This window comes from Equus caballus, chromosome 1 (genome assembly GCF_041296265.1).
Source record: "Equus caballus isolate H_3958 breed thoroughbred chromosome 1, TB-T2T, whole genome shotgun sequence".
Classification (NCBI taxonomy): domain Eukaryota; kingdom Metazoa; phylum Chordata; class Mammalia; order Perissodactyla; family Equidae; genus Equus; species Equus caballus.
Window position 1 is genome coordinate 52,454,283 of NC_091684.1, and position 24,386 is coordinate 52,478,668.

Here is a 24,386-nt window from a genome sequence, read left to right on the forward strand (position 1 = left end):
GCAGCCATCAACATTGAGGCAAGACCCTCCACCAGCAAAAAATTTATGACTCACTGAAGGCTCTGATGATTATCATTTTTTGGCAATAAAGTTTTTTTTGTTTATTTTTGCAGGGGAAGATTTGCCCTAAGCTAACATCTATTGCTAATCTTCTTCCTTTTTTCCTTCCTTTTCCCCCTCCAAAGCCCCAGTACATAGCTGTGTATAGTTTTAAGTTCTTCTGGTTCTTCTATGTGAGCCGCTGCCACAGCATGGCTACTGACAGATGAATGGTGTGGCTCTGTACCTGGGAACCAAACCTGGGCCGCCAAGACAGAGTGTGCGGAACTTTAACCACTAGGCCATCAGGGCTGGCTCAGCAATAAAGTATTTTATAAGTGAGGTATGTACATTGTTTTTTTAGACATAATGCCACTGCACACTTAATAGACTACAGTATAGTGTAAACATAACTTTTATATGCACTGGGAAACCAAAACTTGTATGTGACTTGTTTTATTGCAGTAGTCTGGAACTAAACCCACAACATCTCTGACGTACGCCTATATATTGTAATTAGCAAGGGCTAAGTATTACTTCATGAAATCTATCTGCTTATGTAGCTGTGTACTCAGTCATGATGTCAAATGTGTTTCTTAGTGTGAGTCTCAATGAAAATAGACTGAAAGCCACAATACTAGAGTTCCAAGGCAGTTTTCATACGTAATATATCTGATATGAAAGGAGTTATTTATATTTTGATGATTGACATTTCCAGGATCTATACCTAAAATATTTTGCTTTTTGTAATTATAGTAAAATTACTGACATGCTAAAGAGCCAACTCTACTAAGACATGCAAAGAAATACTAGGAATGTAGCCTCATGAACAGTTTTCCCAAGAAACATAAACATAAAACTATTTGTAAAGAAACAAACACAATGTTTAAAGAAAGTATCTGAAAGAAACCAGGGTTCTTTGAAGAAATGGTGAGCAGAAAAATACAAAATGACTGTGGAACATCTTGTGTCAGAAAGCAAAGAAGCTACCAGAGATTAGATTGTGTCAAAAGGATGCAGGAATCAGGTTAAGGCTTCCCACTGATCAAAAATGGGACATTTGGCTTCAAAGAGAATAATAACTATAATAGACTAAAACACAAATATATAAAAATTCAAGAATTCAAATAAAACAAAATATTGATCACCTCCATGGTTGCTAGGATATCAACTTATTATTCTAAAATTGGGCAAATAAAAGAATCAAGTATTTTTTCCTCCATCAATTTTTTGCATTTATAACAGAGAGTTCATGAAAGGAAGTTCTTCTTTGAGAGAATCTCAGGTTTAAAAAAAAATGCAGAACAAATTTAGAAAGGTCACCGAATTATAAACCCTAATGGAATAATGAATGATCAGTAATGGCTGCTAAAACCATTAGATAAAAGACTGATAGGGAACTTTATAATGGATGGATCAAGCTGGCAACACCTGAACCCACTGACCAATTTTAATATGACTAAAAGTGGGACAAGGCCTCCTAATGGGAGATAGTAGGAAGTACATATAACCAATATGAAGCATTATTGCCCTAAAAGAGAACCTGAATCCAATTGGTCCTCTAGATCTAACTACCAGCCATAGGAAATACAGGGGATAGAAAAAGATGTTTAAAAAGACCATAAATATGCAATCAGCTAAATTCAAAATATTGGAAATTCTACAAGATCTGCTATCCTCAATAAATAATGGCAACAAAAAAAGTAAATGGGAAACCATTAAAGATTAAAAGAAACTTAAAGACTCACTTAAATGCAAGACTGTAGCCCTTGTGTGGATCCTGATTTGCCCAAAGAAATCACAAGAGGACTTTTTCAGAACTGGGGCAATCTGAATATAGACTAGATATCGATGATATTAAGGACTTATTTTTTATTTTGTTAGGTGTGATCATGGTAACGTGGATTTATTATAAAGGAGATAAAATATTTTTAAAAATCTATCAGAATAAAGCATGGCACACATATTAGAAATCCAATTAGTAGAGTGATCGGTAGCAAACACTTTGACATATAGATAGTCCCTTTCCAAGAAAAACATTTCATCTTTCTGGTAGATAGTGGAATTCCAAATCACTAAAAACACTGTCACCCAATTTCCTACTTTCAAAAGAAGGTATTAAGGATACTCAGTTGGGTAAATGTCAAAACAACCAACTTTTGTTTCTGCTTCAGGATGTTCTTTCCATTTAAAATGTAAACATATACTCTACATAGAATACTTAAAAATGTCATAAATACATAATTATACTATGTCACTATAAATATTGTATTAGAAAACTTACAAAATAGCAGAACTGAAGGACAAGCATGTTTCATGATCTTCTTGAAGCACTGAATTTATTTTCTTCCCCGTAGCTTTACTTATAGATGTCTTCAGTTTTTTAGCTAGTTTTTTTGGTGTGTTGGTTATAGAAGATTCTTCTGTACAGCAACTATATACCTCCACCTTTATCTGAAAGTCAGGCCGTGCTTCATTACTGAAAAAAGGAGCATTGATAATGTTAGAAATTTAACTCAGAAGAAAAAAAAGTTACAACATCCTTTGATGTTTTCAGAACATTCAAAATCAGCATTTAAAACAGGTTTATGTTAATATATGTTAATGAGACAGAATCTCCCTGTGTTTATTTATTATCTAAATGACCTGAGAAAGTCACTGCAATTTCCAGAGCTACTAGCTTCTAAAGTAGGACAGTCTTAACTCAATTTAACTAATATATACAGGCATATTACTTAAAGAAAAGAATAAAATGCCCTGGTCATTTTGTTGCCAAAACTATTTCTCTTTGTCATTCCTTTAATATAGCTATTCTCAAGGTATTGACATTATACATACGACTTCCTGAAATGACTATTCCTTCAAAAGAAAAAGGTTTGAAAACAAAAAACGAAAAAACAAAAAGAAACAAAAGACTGAATTCTTTAGTTTTCAGAGAGTTACTCACAGAGTCCACTCATCACCATGCCCTCCCCCAACCTTTGAACATAATAACTCTAAAATAACATTTCACTATTTGGTTACATACGGGAAAACAAACAAAAAACAGTATAAAGAGACATACTTCAAGGCAGGAACTCCTTGAGGGCAAGTGCTGTTTGGATAATCTTTGTATTTTTAACCTAGCATAAAAGGTACTCAATATATATTTATTAAACCAATATGCAGAAATTCTGCAATTTTAGCGAGAACGCTAAAATAGGCTTTGCCCTTTTTCAGATACAATAAACTACCTTTACCATAAAAGATTGTGTTGGTGTTACTAACAACGAAATACACTTCAAACTGCAAAAGAGGTCTATCAGTAGTAGGTGTTGCCTATAGAGGGAAGCACCATCAGCCTCAGAGATTTTAAAAATACTGCATAGACCTTTAAAGATTTAAATAGCCAATCTATAGTTTGGATAAATCCAAGGAACAACTTCCAGATATTTTTGTAGTTTATTGTTTGGCAACTTCTAAACATACAGTATTCCTGGTAATGACTAACAAATGTCAATATTTAGAGAAAAACCAGAGATTCATAAATATTGAATACTTATTAAAAACAATCATAACAAAAAGCACATTTTTAAGCATTTAGAACATTTGTCAGTATTTTTAGAACAATTTAAAATATTTACAGAATTTCTAAAAAATTATAAATCATGTGTTGTCTTCCCAAGTAACTTGCATTGTTCTTTCCCTGAAGAAAAATTATGACTTTTGTCTTTGTGGTAAAAACAAACAATAGAAAAGTGACGTGAAGAAAAGAGCCCATTAACAGGATGATTTTGGCAGGAAAAAAAAAATTCACTAGCAATAGTTGATAATGGAAATAAATGTTTTAGATAACTAAAGGAAATGATTTTAGTCTCAATTATGTAAGCATTTGGTGATATTTTTGGGATCCTAAATAAATCCCTTTGGTTCAACAGAGCTTGTAGGGAGGCCTGCACTACTGCTAACAACTCAGAATGATGCATTTTATTTTTCTAAGCAACACAATTACTTATGCGACACTGGACAGAGGCCACAAAACACGGTTTGCAATTGTTTTTTCAATGTTATGTGAGGCACAAAACTAGTACTCTCCAATCTCAACTGTACAGCTCCATAGCGGAAAACTGCAAAACACGTATACTGATTTTATTTCAATAGTTAAGTAGGTATTAATATTTAGATATGAAGATAGTAATGTTTGAAACCCTGAAAGAAATACAACACATACTGATTTAGGCCAATAGAACCTTTGAAAGAAGCCAGGAAAAGCTTACGTTAGTTAAAAATGATTTCTATGGCTACCTGAAGAGTTCTTTCTGGTTCTGTATTATGACCACTATAAAACGAGCTTGTAAAAGAGCAGGGGCAATAAAAACAGCCCTGAGGATCACCCAATTTTTTATTGTTTTGGAGAACATGAAAGAAGTACACTGTAAGAAAAAGGACATCTCAAAATTTTACTAAAGTGCTTTTCCTATGGTACATATTTCAGGACTATCTTACAAAGTATTTTAGTATTTCTGTAACTAAATCTCCTATGTGAGATATAAGAACCTGTGTTATGCCCAAATTCACTCTATATAATGTTATAATGAAATTCCACTGTATTCATAGCTTAGTTAATAATGAAATTACACATATTTATAAAAATTAATAAAAATTTATCATATCAAATGAGCCAAATATTTACTACTAATATTACATGATTTTTCATTTTATTTTATTTTCGGAAAATTGAAAATGCAGAAATAGGCTTCTTTTGAGTAAAGTAATTTTCAAAATCAATTTAAACATTTAAAGATCTTCATGCTTCAAAAATAATCCAAAGACCCAGGGGCCGGCCGCATGGTCGAGTGGTTAAGTTTGCGTGCTCCACTTTGGTGGCCCAGGGTTTCGCTGATTCGGATCCTGGGCGCAGACATGGCACCACTCATCAGGACATGTTGAGGTGGCGTCCCACATGCCACGACTAGAAGGACCCAAAACAAAATATACAGCTATGTACTGGAGGGATTTGGGGAGAAAAAGCAGGAAAAAAAAAAAAAGATTGGCAACAGTTGTTAGCTCAGGTGCCAATCTTTAAAAAAAAAGACCCAGTAATTTTGCCTTCTTTTAAAAAAGGTAGAATTTTAGATTATTTTCATTCTTTGAAGATTAAAAAACACTTACAATATAGTTACATTTTCAAAACATATATCTGTGATTTTTTTATCCACAATCACCATGTCAGTATCAAAAACTTCAGCTCCCATTTTGAATAAACAAAAAATGGCATAGCGCTGTGATCCTAGAGAAGAAAAACAACATTTTAAGCAATGATCCATGTGATCAATCACGCTTATGTTAAAAACTACTTGAAAATGAAGAAAAGTAGCTTATAAATATCTGTTAATAGATTCTTATTTTCATACATTGTAATCCTTAACTGTTTATAGCGACTGTTTGGTCAGTATATATCAATACCCTACCCAACTAGAACATAATAATTAAACCAGGGAGCATCAAAAAGTAAAGTTAAAAATATAGGCCTCTTAGCAGCCTAAAGCAACCACCAAACTCAGAAATTTTATTCCTAGAAAACTTCTTAAGCTTTAATTAATAGCAAATGTATTATTATATATATACTAATACTTCTGTCATTTTGGTTTCCAAGTCTATTTAAGAAAAAGAAGTTTTCTATTATAAGAGGTTAAGCGCAGGCACATTAACAACAGCAAAACATTTTCCACCAAACTAACAGCAAGGGAGGAAACCACAAAAATAATAAAAAGTAGACATGTGAATACCAAAAACATAGCTGCTGAGCCTTTTAATTTGGTGATATTTTAAAAAAGTATTAGGTGATTAAAGGACTAAATCCTCATTATTGAGAAAATGTAGCTCTTTAGAAAAACTTATTCTCTATAGTAATCAGAAAGATGTACTTAATTCCCACATCTATTCCTTTGTAAAGTAAATTAAATTTCCTAATTGAATAACAAATACACTAACCTGATTTTGGAGTCTTCATATAAAACTAATTATGCTCAATATGATTCAGTTTTTACAGTATGAGGAACAAAGCTATCACAATAGACAAGAAAGATAAAGGATTATCATATCTTTTCGGCTTTGCCTCTAACAGCTAGAAACCATTTGAGGTTAATTTTCATGACCTAAGCAATACATGGATTTGTGAAGACTATACAAAGCCATAAAATGCTGATGGAGAAAGAAAAATCAGATCAAGCTAAAAATCTTTCCCTCTTCCATTCTGTTAAATAATCTAAAATAACAAAACAAGGCAGAAAAAGATATACCAGATTCTGGTCAAATAGAAGAAATGTTGTCTTCATCTTTACTCCTTACACATTTTCTTTTGTTCCACATGCATGTCCTTTCCCCACAACCCGTTACTTACTGTTCTTGCACAGGTTCCTATCAATGACTAAAAGTACATGAGATATGCATTATCTTAATTAGTATCAAGCAATTACAACATAGTTATACTAAAAATCAGAAAAACAGTTCAGCAAGATTCTGCTTATTCTGTCAAATGACATCAATTTATTTCAGTATGGAAGCAGCTTTTTCTCCCAATAATCACAAATTTACTATACGGTAAACATTTCAATTACCAATTAAAATCATACATACGTTCTTTATTGCTGAAATGATCAGAGTCTTTCCACATTAATGGTATTCGAATATCTATAAGAGAGGGGGAAAAATGACAAGTAATAATTTTGGTAAATTAATTTCTTAGAATGAAATGAACCTCTGGATTCTATAATAGATTCTGACCATTAAAGCAAACATACAATTTATTATTTAAATATTCTAACACAGGTGATATTTTCTCTTAAAAATAGCTTAGACTAGGAATATAAAATCTGTTACACTTATTTAAATAATTTGCTAAAAAACCACCAACTATAATTCAAGAACTTAATTTATTAAGTAAGGTCTGTAATAAGCTTATGCCATACCACTTCCATTTTGACCTATGTTTTTGAAATAGGTGAATTATGGGGTACCCAATGTTAAATTTCTATTTTGGGTAAGCAGTAGCAGCAAATGTAATCAAATACATTTCAAAATCATAGAATAGTAGAAGGAGAAAGGACTTTAGAACTTTTATTCAATATGCAAACTTTAAAGATGAAGAAAATTAAATGACTCGTGTAAGATCATTGGTTTTTGGGAGACCGAGGTCTTGAAAAACAGATCCAAGCTCTTTCCAGTAAGAAGAGGGAACTTGTCTACAAAAGAATCTGCAGATCTTTGTATATTCAAGTTACAAACTGTGGCATTTCCCTTAAGAAAGAAAACTAAAAAGAGAAATGCATTACTTCTTTCAGGCCAAGAAAAGGGCATATGTTCTAAAAGTGATCTAAACATATTTTCTCTCATTCACACATTCTTCAACCTCTAAAGTAATTGCTAACGATCCTTATTCCAGAAGTTAATCTAGAGGCTTTGACATAGTTTTTCCTTCCTAGTTTCCTTCATTCTTCCCTTGACTTTTAATACTAGTTTAACAGTAATAACGATTTTCCTCTGACATTCCTACGCTATCTACACATTTTCAAAGTTAGAGGATCAAGGTTCTTGCAAATAGATTAATATGCGTGAATTACAGTGTAACTCAGCAGAGTAGAGATCTCAAAGGTAAGTGAAGTTGTTTTTAATTCCTGAGACAGTACAAAAACTCCTCAAACCTTTGTGGAAAATTTCTCTGTTGAAGACACTTCCCTGTTACACTTAGGAAGTTTAGGTGCATGTTTTTCATACCTATTAATTATGCCACTTTCAAATAATTACAAATCTTTTTGAACATAAGCTACATTTATGTTGTGCTTCCTTTTCAGGATCCCAGGATCCTTGTCTGCATTTTTGTTTAGAATTCTATTTTTAAGGTTCTTAATGCCTATTTCCAATTTCCTTTCTAGAAAAGCCTTATATCACTCCTTCATCCTACCCTGCCCAACCAGGTAGGTGTGTATGAGTGCCCTTCCCATTGCTGCCTTAGCAGTTTTGATTAAAAATTATTACTTATTGAGTTCTCCTCATGTGCCACTTTACATATATCTCGTCCAACAATAATTTTTAAAATATATTTACCAATTTAATAGTCAAAAGACAGGATTTAATTGTTTAGATTTGCATTTTGTCGATTAACGTTAAGAAAAACGTTAATACATTTATTGGCCAGTTCAGTGAATCTGTTTGTATCCATGGCCTATTTTTCAACTTTTTTTATGATTTGTACTTTTAAGAGTTAATTGTTTAGGGGGCCAGCCCCATGACCCGAGTGCTTAAGTTCACGCACTTCATTTCGGCGGCCCAGGGTTTTGCTGGTTCCTATCCCAGGTGTGGACATGGCACTGCTCATCTAGCCGTGCTGAGGTGATGTCCCACATAGCACAACCAGAGGCACTCACAACTAGAATATACAACTATGTATTGGGGGGCTTTGGGGAGAGGAAGGGAAAAAAAAAAGGATTGGCAACAGATGTTAGCTCAGGTGCCAATCTTTAAAAAAGAAAAAAGTTATTTAATCTATGTGAGAATTTTGGGTATGTGAGGTAAAAATATAAATATTCTTCTTATAAAAATAATTGTCCCAGCTCAATTTATATATTTAGGAGGCCTTCTCCTCCCCACTGATTTAATGATGCCATCTTTATTATATATGCCACTCTGAGTGTCTGTTCCCTGGTTATATGCTTTATGGATATAATTGAGTCATTTATCAATTACTATCTATTCTAATACCAACACCATACTACTATAACCATTGAACCTTTATATTGTACTATGTTAGAAATATATTCTTCCAAAAATATTTTATTCTCACTTGCAAATTTCTTAATGTGAATTTTAGAAATATTTTGTCAAAATTCCCCTTCCAAAATGTTTTATTAGAATTCTATTATCAAAATTAATTTGGGAACTGATAATTTGGTAACATTCTGTCTCTACACAGAGTAGCATGATGCAATTATCTGTACATTTTTATTAAGGTTATTCTTGGAGGTATTTAATGTTTTTGCTTTCGCTGTCTTTATTGTAAAGGAGATCTTTTTTGCTACCATATTCTCTAACGAGTTACCGCTGGTTTTGAGAGCAGCTACCACTTTTTGTATATTTATCTTGAATCTAGCCACTTTTACTGAATTCTTTCTTAATTCAAATAGTATTTGAGTAAATTTCCTTGGATTTTCTAGGTCTGCAATCTATTACCTTCAAATAGTATTCAATTTATTTCTTTTCAATAGTTTCATCTTTTATTCTTACTATTTTAGCTAGAATTTCTAAAATGTGTTAAATTATATTGATATAATAAACATTATTATTTTGTTCTTGATTTTAAATGGGATTGCCTTATTGTCTTATAATTACGACTTGGCTGATATCTTGTCAAAGAGCCTGCTTCTTGCTTGACCGCAGTTGCTGACTCATTTCATTTCACAACTGTCCTTGTTCACAGCTGTTCTTCTTCTATTAGGGTTGTATTAACTATTTACACTACCTTGGAGGAGCATGGGCCCTGACTTTCTTTGCTGGGCATCCACAGCCTGGGGGTCAGTCTTGCCCTTTCCCACGCAGAGCTATGTCAGATCCTCCAGAGGAGAAGGTGGACATTTCTCATCTTTTTCCCAAGTGGTCATGTACTGTTCAGATGGCAAAGGATGTGTAACCCACTGGCTATGTTTCTTAATTCAGCTTCAAATAGTACAAATTCCTTCCAGATTCTAGCAAATGCTTGACTCAGTTTTAGTTTACAGCACTCTTACCTTTGTCTTTTTTTTTGTTTGTCTCCACTGACATTTTAATGGTAAACTGAAATAGCCATAATAGGATGGCTAACTTGATGATATTAGGTCCTAGAAGTCTATCATTTTCAAAAGGGAGAACTGAGGCACTTTTGTGAACTGATTTGGCTTTGGTCATTGAATTAACAGTCAAGGAATAACCTGAGACAATTATCACGATGCAATCATTCGGTGTTTAGCAGAAATAATCAGGATAAATCTCAATTATTCTTTTTACTTTTATAAAGATCTGATCCTTGAGTGGTGAAGCTGGAAATGGAAAACCAGGTATCTCCTGGCGATCAATGTACTCTCAGAAACATTATGAAATTTTTTTCAACATTATGAAATTTTGTTGCAAATATTCATTTTGATCAAAACAAGTCACATTTTCATCCCATCATCAAAAGAAAATGGACTTATAAAGGTGAATTCGTTTTTAATTTCCTTTGTTTTTATTTTTTACAAATACACAGACAAGATATAATTAAGTCTAAGCAAAGATGAAACAAAATTACATATGTATCCCATTTTCTGAGACTTTCAGTTCCTTAATTTAAAATTATCTTTTGGAAAGAAAGAACACATGCAGAAATAAGCTTAATTTCTACACTTGAGTATTTTGTGGTCAGGAAAATAGCTTTTTCTTACTGTAAATGCTTTTACTTAAGGACTCTTCTAAATGTACAGTTATGCTAATACCATGAATTGCTGCAGTCAATAAACTGTTAAGAAATGACAATAGATGTTATTAACTCTATCACGCCATTTGAGTCTTCAACAGCAAGTTAACATATCCCATTTGTGTACTGAGTGGTACTACCTCAGAAGAAAGAAACGAAGGATTATGTTTAAGTATTTTTAGAAAATCTCCTTTAAAGATCTATAATTTCTTCACATTAAAATCTATTGAACACAGTGAACAACTACTATGTAAAAGTACTATGTGCGGCATCAAAAGGATATAAGATAAAAAACATTTTTTAATTTTTATTTCAGTCTTATAACTGGGAAGATAAAAACATGAATATAAATAACTACAAAACAAGCAACAGAGTTTTATATAGTCCAGTTATTTTTCTGAAGAATCTTTTTGCTGAGGGCAATTCCTCTGATTTAGGACAATATGTCCTATGTAAAATTCAGGTCTAGCCTTCCTGTATGAGAATTTTTGTTTATCCATAGAGACATTTTTAAAAACAGTTCCTTGGGTGAGAGGGCCTGAAATGCAGCAGCAGGCTCCCTGGAGCTAAGAGAACAGGGCTTTTGGTCAATGAAACAACCTAGCTATTACTTAAGGACTGATGGAGGTCTGTTGTTTCCAAAATGTACTTATGAGATAAGATTTGTAAAAGGTGCATTCTCTAACTAGTGTATACCTGAGTCAGCCACGTATTCACTTCAATCAGTGGCATCTCCAAGCCATTGTCTTTAGCTTCCTTAACACTTTGGAGAAACTGAGACAACACAGCATAAGTGCCATCTAGTGGTAAAGGGTCTTCTAACTGCATCAGGAATTCAGAGAAGGGAAATCTCATTTCTAGCTGGAATGATAACAGAGAAGGCTTTATAGATGACCAAACAGACCCTGAAGATAATATTGTTATTTCAAAAGCTAATTGGGTGTAAGAAGCATGGGGTGTGTTGACAGAACAGGGAGAGAAATGTCTTGCTAAAGCAGACAGTTTATGTATAGGAGTAGTGGAAGATAATGGCTGGAAAAATAGCTGGGTCAGAATGGAAAACTCTGGGGGGAACAGTTTGGTCTTTCTCCTACAGGCAATGAAGAACAGTCATCCATCCAATCAACTTTCGCTGAGCAATTACTATGTGCACGCACTGTGTTGGCTTCTGGGTATATAGTGATGAACAAAATAAACATAGTTCCAACCCTCATGGAACTTCTAGCCTAGACATGAAAAACATTATTGAAACTTCTCAGCAGGAAAGGAATGGAGAGTCAAAAGACTTGAGTTTGCAGCCCAGCTCAACCACTTACAGGAAGTCCTTTAACCTCTGAGTTTGTAGAAAAGAGCACTACCCTGCTTATTTCACAAAGTTGCACTGAGAAGAAAACTGCATATCATATGTAATGTATATGAAACAGTTCTCCCAAACTGTAAAATTCTATACAAATGAAGAGCATAATGATGAAAAAAGTGTTTTAGAATAAATATTCTGATAGAGGTATACAAAACAAAAGGAAGGAAGAGAATGGACACAGGGAATTAAGAAAACCCACCAACTCTAGAAACTTGCTTTATAGACTTTATTCAGCAATATAAAAACGATCCATCTATAACATACCTGATATGGCAATCTTTCCTTTACATGCTGTTCGTTCCTCACTTTCAAAATTCGCATCACTGTCAAAAGGAAAAAACCTAATGAAAAAAAGATCTTTTCTAATAAGCAATTATTTTAAGAATCTTTCACAAATGCCTAAATATTAAAAACAAACATATATCCATGAATAATAATGATTTCCAATTAATATAAATTGCTTGACTCAAACTTTAAGATGTTTCGTCAACAGCTAGTCAAACTTGAAGATGTTTAGTCAATAGTTAACTGGCTCTAAGAGAGATATAATTAGCCATTCTCTTTGATTTTTCATATAAGCTTTACATTCCCTGATGATTATATACTGGTTTACTCTACAATGAAATTTCATGGTCACCTACATTTATAAACAAGATGTACAATACTTGTCCAGGTCCCAGGATCTATTAACATCCTGGATCACCATTTCATAAATTACATTACTAGTTTCCCAGATTATAGTTGCCTGAAAGAGCTAATGAACTTTCCAATCATGAACTTCCTGCCTAGGAGTACCTTGTCCTCATAAAATCTAACAAATGTCAAAAGTTACTCTCTGCTACATATTTATATGCGGTAATATCATATTTCATTTCTTTCAAATTCCAAAAAGCTAAGCATAAACTAAAACAATAAATTACCTAAGGTGGGAAAGGAAGGGAGCGGCTCTGTAGAGAGAATAAAATGTGGAGAGGAAAATATTATCATGACAATAGAAAAAATCTCAAAGGAAATTCTTGGGATATAAGACACTTCCAGATTTGACTTTAGAATATACTATTACCATAAAAAAAATCTTCCAAAACAGTTATCTCCTCCTAGACCAAATCAATCCCATCCTTCAGTATTTCTCCAATATCCTATTTCCTAATAAGCTGCATTTAGAGATTAGCATTCCATTTCTAGCGTAATATTTCCAAAAGTATTCTTCTTTAAACTTTTTTTGGTCTTTATTTAATCTGGTTAGCTAATTTACTGTTGGTTAATTTAATTAGGTACTTCAAATATGTGATAAGATAGAAACTTTTCATTTGAATACTGTTTGATTCTAAGAGGGCTTTGGAGAAAGACTGGGTGGGAGTTTGAAGTTTATCTATCTAATTTTCAGAAGAGTATGACACCACCTCATTGCATTTCAGTAGGTTTGTTAAAAAGATCTCATACGTATTCAATATCATGTGTCCAAATTTGAAAACAAACTATATCAGCCTACTTTTTTGTACTCCCTTACTGGGTTAAACACACAAGTATTATAGGCGAAATATACCCCAAATTAGCTAAAGTAATTTACTTACGTACTTAAGTTGATAACGTTATATGGGACATTAATATGGTATTTACAGAATCGCACACGAGTTATAACTAAAGTAATGTAGTAAACTTAAAGCCATAAATTCTCAGAATCCTATCTAATTAGTTTATGGTCATAGTGGTATTTAAGTTAAAATAGGGAATTTACTCAGTGAAAAATAAAAGTACTCATTGATTATTTCAAAATAATGTTACATTCAATCATAAATTCAAAAAAGAGTCAAGTACAATATTTTATACTCAAGTTTAGTTTGTCATGTTGGAGAACAGTAGCTTGCTTATTAGTTCATCAGAGTAAAAAGTTCAGTTGAATAGTCTACTATATTTTGGTGAAAATAATACACTTAAAAGACTCACTAGAAATCAAACACAAATTTGAATTTCCTCAAATTGGCACAAGAAATACAATATAAACACAGTTGGTTGGCATTTGTAAGTAATATTTCTAAAAACACCTTCTATATGAGTAATGCATAATACAAATTCTTAAAATACTTACTTCACTGAAAAAATACAAGGAAGCTCTAATATGGTGAGTAATTTGAGTATTATGGAATAGGTCATAGATTATGCTAAAGCTGAGATTCATTAGGTATTATTAAATTGGATTAAACTTGAGACTTTGGCAGGCAAGTGAAATTCTGAAATATTAGAACCACCAAAAGCAAACGCTGAATATTTACCAAAAAAAAAAAATTTCCCCTCCAAACTATGCAACTACCTGGCAGAGTACAGTTTCCTTCTCTGTAATTATAAATTATTTGCAAAGGATTTCCAGGACCAGTCAAGAAACTTATTATATACAAATATTATCAAACATATAATCATACAGAATTAAGTCTGTCTTTGAAAAAATGAGAGATGAACTGAAGTAATTCAGCCTGATTTTTCTGAAGCTTGAATTATTTTCAATTCAAATAACTCCTCAAACTGTTATTTAGGGTGCTAAAATGTGATGTTTTTCTAATTAACCCAAATTGACAATAAAATTGTTAAACATTATCTGTTTAATAACGTGCTACTGTAGCTAATAGTTTGCTACAGTTAAATAAATACTTGTTTGAAAATCTGCAATGTTAATGCCAATTCTAAACGCTACAATTAGTGAGCCAGCCTGAGGAAAAAGAAATAACCACAAAATTATCCAAACAAAAGCATAGCTAAATAACAGTGTATCTTATTCTCATGAACCCAGCTTAGAGTACTATTTTGGTGAGATTTATAAATGCTAATTTAAAAGAAAACAAAAAAGTATAAAAGACAAACTTTTAACTTTGTTTTATTAATTTTATTTCTTCCTGTAGGTAAATAAAATGACCAACAGAGGGTGCCAATCAGCCACTTTGTTGCTCAAAAATCTGTATTAAAATTGACTGAGTAAATACAGATTATCTAATTCAATATTGTTCCATATGAGAATTTAAAATAGCATTTCTTTGCCAAAATTAACAAGCTATAATGAGAAACAGCATAACGATGAAAGTATTTTATATTTTCTTAATGAAGTACTAAAAGCATTCTAAATGAGATTCTATTATTTGAAAGCAGGTTATAACATCCTTCACCTTTTATGCAAATAAGTGAGAACTAAAACACTCAGAAATGCTTAACATGGAATTTTAAACCATCCTAAAACTATGTGGTACAAAATTAATACCGTCATAAGTATCTTATATTGGGAAGATGAGCTTTCTCTTTCAAACCTTGACCTAACAAACTCTTTTCAACAGACAACAAACAACATAAAGTTTTAAAAATAAAATCAATAATGTCTTTACCATACCATGTTTTATTGTAGAAATACCAGGAGTATACAATTTTCACTTGTAACCTATATTTTTTCTTTTCTTTTTTTAAAGTTATAGTATATAAGCAATAAACTAGGCAACTGGAGAAACTATATTGTTATTATGGCATTATTAAAAATCATAATTCTGTTGAATAATAGACATAATTAGGTCCTATAAATGACTTTGACTAGTATTATCTTTACAAAGCCAAATAAAGTATCTCAGAAGTTAAGACAAGAGAGAGATTGACAGGCTGGGGCAGGGGAGAATATCATTGTTAAAATGTAAGTTCTAAGCATAGGGATTTTTTTTTGGTCTATTTTGTTCACTGTTGAATCACCAGTGCCTGGTATACAGCTCAGTGCGTTCTAAGGCACTCAATAAATACTTAGTGAATACTGAATGAAGTAAAATAGGAGATGGTCATTTTGATGGAGCAGGCAGTAGATTTAGTAGATTTAGGCTAAAGTTTTAGGTTTGACTCTTACCCATCAATAACTATTTATGTTAAAGAGTTGCTCTTAACCTCTTAGCCTCAGTATTCTCATCTGTAAAAGGGGGGAAATATCTTCCTACCTTAGCTTCTAAATGAAACAATATTTTATATGTATTCTATACCATTCTTAAAATATTACACAAATACAAAGATTACTTTGTGAGTACAATCCTCCCTAGGTAGCCACTAAGGATTGGTTCCAGGATCCCCCAAGGATACTAAAATGCAAGGATGCTCAAGTATCTTATATAAAATGGCATAGTATTCACATATAATCCATGCACATCCTCCTATATACTTTAAATAATCTCTAAATTACTTATAATAGCTAATACAATGTAAATGCTATGTAAATAGTTGCTATGCTGTGTTGTTTAGGGAATAATGACGGGGAAAAAAGTCGGTACATGTTCAGTACCAAGGCAACCATCACAGACCTTTCAATTTATGGGTTACTGAATCCACAGATGCAGAATCTGCGGATAGGAAAGGCTGACTATATTTATATTTTTGTCCTCAGTATTTAACTTGGAGCTTATGTGGAAGACACACATTTGCACCTTTAAAGCATTTGTTAAACTGATCAGAGTATGACTTCCCAGTTCCTGCAAAATAATGGTAACTACCCAAATCAGAATCTCTTCAGGCATCCTACAAAAGCTTTCAGGTCAACAAGGAAAGCAAATAAAATCATCTATATCCCACACTTACAGGATAAGTGGAAAACAGAGACTTCAATTTACATGTAAGTGGGGAAATTAACTATTGAAACCATCAAAGCCAGCTCCTGAAGGCCTTACCCAAGTAAAGAGTCAGGTATGCATTGCAAAACACAAATAATATGAGCTTGTGTTCTCCTCCAGAAGAAAAGAGAATGGATATAAGACTTGGTGGATACCATAGCATTGGTTCCTGGGGAGTAGACAGGAAGGGGCTCCAAAAGAATTCTGGTTCAGAAGAAGTTAGTCTTGTGGAAAAGAGACACACACAATGTGGGAGGTAAACTCTGAAAGCTTGGCCATGGAAAAACAAAAAGAAGAAAGCAATTGAAACTAAAAATCCCAAGAAACAGAATAGTATCAAACAATCATAAAACCAACCTACTAACATCCCAAAAGGCACCATTTATTAAAGAAGCAGCTGTTCACAGTTCCAATAATAGAAAACACTCTTGAACTAAGAAATCAAGAAGCTCTTCTACCTACTTCCTCATCACTTGGCCCAGGAAAATCCTACATCCTATATATTTCACTAGGGACAAAAAAAGGACCCAGACATCCATAGAAAGGTACTATAAAATGAAAGTAGAAAGAATCAAAATGCTTTAGCTGATAAAAATACTCTACCAACCACTCTCTGAAAAATATAAAATAACAAAATTGTAACACAATACTCCAAAATGAATTAACTGCAGTTAAATAAGCTATTGCAAATATGAAGGAAACCAGAGATCCGAAATCTAAACTTGCAGACTAGTAAAGGACAAACAACAGGTAAATAGACAAAAAGAAGAAAAAATGAGAGGAAAGAACAAGGAAAGAAATCAGAAAAAACAAAATCATTTCTGAAATGAGGAGTAAAATACAAGGTGCCCAAGGACAAAGAGATAAAACTGAGAGTACACTAAGAGACATAGTGGATGAGGATGAAAAGAACCAAAAGAACAAAAATGAAATAAAGGGTTTAAAAACATCAAAGAGAAAGTGATAGACATTGAAGATAGGCAAAGAAGATCCAATTTAAGTGCAACTGGAGTCCTTAAATAAGAGAAACAAAATAGTGAGATAAAATCAATGTTTTATTGGGGCCATCCAGTGGCGTAATGGTTAAGTCTGCAGACTTGGCTTCAGTGGCCCAGGGTTCATGGGTTTGGATCTCTGGTGTGGACCTACACACCGTTCATCAAGCCACGCTGTGGTGGTGTCCCACATACAAAGTAGAGGAAGACTGGCACAGATGTTAGCTCAGTGACAATCTTCCTCAAGCAAAAAGAGGAAGATCAGTAACAGATGTAGCTCAGGGTCAATCTTCCTCAGGAAAAAAAAAACCACATAAATGCTTTATTTTGGGGGCTTTAACTCTGGGAAAACTTTCTGAAAGTAGAAGAACTGAATCTACATATTGAAAGGGTCTTATGCAAGCAAAAATGCTCAGTCTTAGACATATCCCAGTAATATTATTGGACTTTAAGATACAGAAAAGTATTTTCAGCCTCCAGACAAAAAGACTAAGTCATTTACAAAGGAATACAATCAGTTGTTTAAAAAGGAAAAAAAATTAGACATTAGATTTGTTGATAACAAGACAAGAATGGAGCAAGGTTTTCAAGAAACTCAAAGAAATAAAGTGCTGGCCAATGATTTTGTATCCAGCCAAGATGCCCTTTAAGTACCAAAACTGAAGAAAAGCACTTTAAACATGCAAGAATGTGAAGAAAACTGTACTCATGTTGAGGACTCTACTAGTTCATGAGCTCCCTCCAAGCAAGAGATGATTTTGAAAAGTACAACAAAAGGATAGGTAGTGAATCCATACTTAATTGCAGATCAAAGACTAAAACAAAGGTGGAGACACAAGTACAAGATTAGTATGTGAATACTATCCACTCTACCAAAGGAGAAATAATACAACCTAGAAAAAAAGGTAGAGCCAGCCCTGATGGCTTAGTGGTTAAAGTTCAGTGTGCTCCTCTTCAACGGCCTAGACTTGGCTCCAGGGTGCAGAGCCACACCATTCACGTGTCAGTGGCCATGCTGTGGGGAGAGCTCACACAGAAGGACTAGGAGGACTGACAGCTACGCACTGGGACTTTGGGGAGGGTAAAAAAAAAAGAAAAAGGTAGCAAAGTAGAGAAGGAAGAAATGGGAAAGTAGGATAAGTTCATTGATCTCCACACAGATAATAAGTGGGAACAAAACAAAACATTTAAAGCAGAAAAACAAAAGAGTAAAAGCCTAAGTAAGGAAAAAAAGAGCTAAGGTCATTATAAAGTTATTAGTACATAGTTTTAAAATATAAAGTTCTAGAAAGTACTATGACCAATAAAACTCTACTTAAAAAAAAAATTTAAAAAGAGCAAAGAAAATAGACCACATGGTAAAAGACAAACCATAATTATAATACACATAACTTAATATAAAAGAATATGACAAAGCTGAAACCAACCATATCAGTAATATAAAAGTAAATAGGCTTAACTCTTCTAGTAAAAGGATTTTCAGATAGGCTCATAATGTAAAACCCAATTTGGGGATGAATACAAGAAACACATCTTCTGGGGCCGGCCCCGTGGCCAAATAGTTAAGTTCATGTGCTCTGCTTCGGCAGCCCAGGGTTTCACCAGTTTGAATCCTAGGCGTGGACCTAGCACTGCTCATCAAGCCATGCTGACACAGCGTCCCACACAGCAGAGCCAGAGCCAAAAGGACCCACAACTAGAATATACAACTATGTACTGGGGGGCTTTAGGGAGAAGAAGAAAAAAAAAGAGGATGATGATGACTGGCAACAGATGTTAGCTCAGGTACCAATCTTTCAAAAAAAAAAAAAGAAACACACCTTCAACAAAGTGATTCATACAGGCTAAAATAAAGAGATGGACAAAGATATACCAAACAAATGCAAACAATAAGAAAGCAGAGGATAGGATCTTGTTATCAGGCAACTGTAGAACTCAGGTCCAAAAGCATTATGAGACAACAACAAGAAAAGGACACTGTACAATGCTAAAGGCTGCAGATGACAATGAAAATATAACAAGTACTAAAGTACCAAATGTTTCATAAAAGAAAAAGTACAGGATATACAAGGATAAGACAGCAGAGCCTTAATAACAAAAATCTTTTTTTTTTTTTTGGAGGAAGATTAGCCCTGAGCTAACATCTGCCGCCAATCCTCCTCTTTTTGCTGAGGAAGACTGGCCCTGAGCTCACATCTGTGTCCATCTTCCTCTACTTTATATACAGGACGCCTACCACAGCATGGCTTGCCAAGCAGTGCCATGTCCGCACCCGGGATCTGAACCAGCGAACCCCAGGCCACCAAAGTGGAATGTGCGCACTTAACCGCTGTGCCACTGGGACGGTCCCACAAAAATCTTAACTTAGTTCTTTCAGTCCAAGATAGTTCAAGTGGTCAAAAAATAAGCAAGGCTACAGAAAACCTTAAAAACAATCAATAACAGATCTTCTGAACATATATATCAAATTTGGTACTGTGGGAAAAAGAATATTTGACTTCAAAAGCTCATGAAAATTGACCATATGACGTCAGAAAGAAAATATCAAAATACTCCATAAAGTAGAAAAAAATAAAAATTTATTTGATCAAAATGCAACAAAATGAATTCATCTTTTGGTAAAGTTAGAGAAGCTCATATCAGAGAAGCTCTCCCACAGAAAAAAATATAAAATCTGGAAAAACTATTCAAAAAAGAACTGCCTGAAGGGACCAGCAAGCAACTAAAAGCAGGAAGAAACCGGAGAAGAGTCAACAGCAGAAGAAGGGAATAGATGCATTCATACAATGGAATACTACTTATCGATCAGGAGGAACAAATCAATGACACATGCAAGTTACATGATGAGTCTCAAAAGTATGCTGAAGAAAAGAACAGAGCACAAATGGACAATTCCATTTCTACTAAGTTCTAGAACAGGCAAAACCTATGGCAGAAAAAATTCAGAACGGTGGTTGTCTCTTGGAGTAGGGGTAGAGACAAGTACTCCTAGTTGGGAATTGGGAAAAAAGAAACACAACATATCCAAAAAGTATAATTTATTCAAAAGCAAAAAAAAGGCAAACCCGAACTGAAACAAGTAACAAATGATTCAGTTTATGAAACTGATAACATGACCATACAGAGAGAAAAAGATTACATCAAGTAACTTTTAACGTAGTCTCCTGATTCACTAACTACAGGAACGTATATATATATTTATATGTATACACACACACACAGACACACACAAAAAGAACTTTCCTTGAAATGCATCACAAAACATAAGATGAACTGATGGATGAATAAAGGAAAGATACAGGATAGAGCAAAGACAGTAAAATATTAATTGTAGAATCTAGGTGGTGGGTATATGGGTCTTCACTGTACAATTCTTTCAACTTTTCTATATACTGGAAAACTTTCATAATTTCTGTATGTTGGAAAGGAACTGCAAAGAAATCTTGAACTTACCTAGGTGCATTTACTGTCAGTAATTACACTAGTACTAAAATGATGAAACTATTTTACATAATCATAGTATAAAACAAATAAGGAAACATATTACTATTATTTAGAAATTAAGATTTTCAGCATAAGAGATATAAATATAAAATAAAATAATTCAAGAAAACAAAAACCTATGAAGATCATTATAAACTCATGATTGTTTTAAAAGTCTCTCCCAAAGCTACATCCACCAAAAAGGCATAAAAGCAGTGATCCCCAGTAACAATGAGTACACCTAACGCCCAGATTTTGGTTTCAAAACACCACTCACCATTAAAGGGAACCTGGACTCATTAGAGAAATAACTGATTCTAGGTCTGAAGGCACAGAAAATACCAGGTAAGCCTGTGTTATCTTTATGTGCCAGAAAGTAAGGAAGTTCTTAAAGACTATAAAGGCAAGTCAAAATAACAAAGAAGCCAGTTTGAAAGAACTTCCATTGAACAATTCACAATGCATTATAAATATGGAGGGCAGATATGATTCCCAGAGGAATTCCATATAACTGAGAGATGATATAATACTGAGTGTTTAGTCCCACACTGTACTTAAACCAGTACTTCTCGAACTTGTCCACTGAAACAGCCCCTCCTTGACAAAATATCCTTATAAAGTCTGGTGAGAAGGAACATATATCCCCATGAGAACATAACCCATAACTATGCCACAATTCCAAATTTATCATGCTTTATCTTAAAAATTCATGCCATATTTATTCTATGGCTTTGCATATCTCCTGACACATAATCATGTACTCTCAGTGATACATGTGACTCAGTTTCAGAAGCACTGACTTAAACCAATGTATGTCTATCTGAAAAATATTTTTCTAGATTATGACACTGGAATAATTTCATTTTATAATGCCAGGGATAAATAATAATGAAAATTACTCAACATTTGTTGAGTACTAATTATGTAGAAGGTACTACGTTAGGTTTTTAATTATATAATCTTAATTTTCAAAATGTAAATATTATCATGCCAACTGTAATGAAAGAATTGAGGCGGAAAGAGATTAAATAGCTATCCCAAGGCAATACAGCTAATAAATATTAGGTACTTTGTACACAAGTCTTTATTATATCATGATCTCATCATTATTTTATTTTTACAGAAATCTCTTTCTCTGACCTGTGTTTTCAAGAATTTAATGGAAATGCACCATGAACAGCCCAACGGCCACTAATGTCTAAAAAGGAACTTTTCACTAGTGCTAGAGCTTTATGATTGATCAACAATGGGTGATGCAGGACCATTTATATTAAAAAAGAAACCAAACCTCACCACTACATTGAATCAATTCTTAGGTCCAAATAAGATTTGGCATTATAAACAGGATAGCATGTAAATTTCACACACAAATCCTAGACCTGATCCAACAGGGCAGCATGCAGTGACAGAACACAGGATATAAATTTCATTAACAAATCCTAGACCTGATCCAAAAGGGCAGCAGGGAGTGACAGAGAGAACAAGGATCAGAAGTCACTTGGAAAATCCTAAGTAACCTCTCATTAGCTTCTGTCACTAGCTAGTTACATGTCCTTGAATAAGTCACTTGCCTCTCTGGGACTTATGTTCACCATATGAAGGGGATAAGCTGGCAGATTTTTAAGTTCCCTTTCATTCATAAGGTTTTGTATCTTTTTAATTTTGCTGCCCATTCATTTCGATCTCTACATCTAAGTTTCCATTACCCTCAGACAGTATCTTCTTTATTGGACCATTTTCAAGCAATTAGGTTTTTTTTTACTTTAATTTCTATATACTCAATTATCAGTTTTGGTCCCTCTTCTTAAAATATTCCCTCAATCCTTGCTTCCTAACCACTTCACTTAACAACGAAGCTGCCTGGTGAAAAGTGCCGCCTTAATAGTAAGTTTACTCTGAGCTCTGCTGTCAAAATGTTTACGATATCAGAGGCTACTTCAGGGACTTTTTAAAAGCTTTGGTGATTTGATATTTGACCTCAAGCTTAAATTATATCGTGTTTTTAATTCAAATATTTAAGTACATTAGAAGCCACTGGTAAACTATGCTACTAACCATCTTCCAGTTTGATTTGCAATCTGCTCTTCTAATTTCCGTAGCTCCAGTGTGTAAGCCATTATTCGAGCATTGCACACCATAAGATTCTTAACTGCATGCAAAATCTGGTCTTTCTGAGTGCTCAGAGAAAGGAGTTTCCATATTCCTTCCCGCATTCGAATTTCTAAATCTATTTTTTCTTGAATGCAGCAGTCCTTAAAAAAGAGAGAGAGAAAAGCATTTTAAAAGATAGCAAAAATCCAAAATTACATTTTTTTTACTCCTAATAGATGGAAAATATACCAGATATCACTACAATTTTATACCATATTGGGAAAGTAACAAAGTTTTAATGTATGATAGTATATTAAAAATATAGCTATTTCAAAATGGTCTTTGCAAAACGTTAATCTTTTTTTTTTTTTGCAAAACGTTAATTTCTTGCTTTATTAGAAAGTCTTTATAATCTACCGAATAAACAGAACAAAGATGAGAAATATACACATTCTTATCATAATTGTACGAGATTGAATAGTGTCTCCCAAATATTCCTGTCCTCCCAGAACCTCAGAATGTGGTCTTATTTGGATATAAGGTTTTGCAGATGTAATTAGTTAAGATGAGGTCATACTGGATTAGTGTGGACCCTAAATGCAATGACTGCTCCTTTTGGGAAAGCCATGTGAAGACAGAGACACAGAGAGAACTCCACATGAAGACGCAGGCAGACATTGGAGTAATGAGTCTACAAGCCAAGAAGCACCAAGGACCAGAGGCATGAAAAGGTGAGGAAGGATTCTTCCCCAGGGCCTTCAGTGGGAGAACACCTTGATTTCAGACTTCTGGTCTCCAGAACTATGAGAGAATAATTTCCCTTGTTTGAAGCGACCCAGTTTTGGTAATTTGTTATGGCAGCCTCAAGAAACTAATATGATCATATACTAATTAATGTAAACAATACAGCACACGTACATATTATATAAGTTCCATTGTGAAATACCAAGAGGTGGTGATGACGCTGAATTAACCAAGGACAAACGTCCTAAAAGAGCAGATGCTGAATAAAGGAACTAAGCTTTAGCAGCAGGGAGGTAATAGGCTATTTGTCATGGTAACAAACATAAAAAAAATCTCAGAAGCAACAGAGTGAAAGCACTGGGCTTAGAAAATGCCAGAAGCTTTAGCTACCTGGAACAGACATTTAGAATATAGTTGAATATATTTATTTTAAAGAGTCACCATCAAACTACCAAATCATTTTAATTCCGAAAGTCTTTTATTCCATACAATGATCTTGTAATGGCCTAATCCTATAAACTAATTTCATGTGTAATATTAAAATTCTATAAACTGAAACATACTATTCTGATTTAACTCACAGTGGCTTTTTA

The 24,386-nt window shown here is 33.6% G+C and overlaps 1 protein-coding gene across 2 annotated transcripts in view; it reads right to left on the minus strand.

Moving 5' to 3' along the window:
- The window catches only part of RTKN2 (rhotekin 2), a 78,677-nt gene that overhangs the window by 48,691 nt on the left and 5,600 nt on the right, over positions 1 to 24,386 (minus strand). Inside the window, exons 2-6 of one of the 2 annotated variants that reach the window (XM_001502301.6) lie at positions 23,014 to 23,210; positions 12,126 to 12,184; positions 6,658 to 6,711; positions 5,191 to 5,308; positions 2,324 to 2,518 (exon numbers count right to left, since the gene is read on the minus strand). In XM_001502301.6, coding sequence (XP_001502351.4) covers positions 2,324 to 2,518; positions 5,191 to 5,308; positions 6,658 to 6,711; positions 12,126 to 12,184; positions 23,014 to 23,210 — 623 coding nt within the window. The remainder of the gene's footprint in view (positions 1 to 2,323; positions 2,519 to 5,190; positions 5,309 to 6,657; positions 6,712 to 12,125; positions 12,185 to 23,013; positions 23,211 to 24,386) is intronic. The other variant, XM_014733413.3, reaches the window with a different exon arrangement.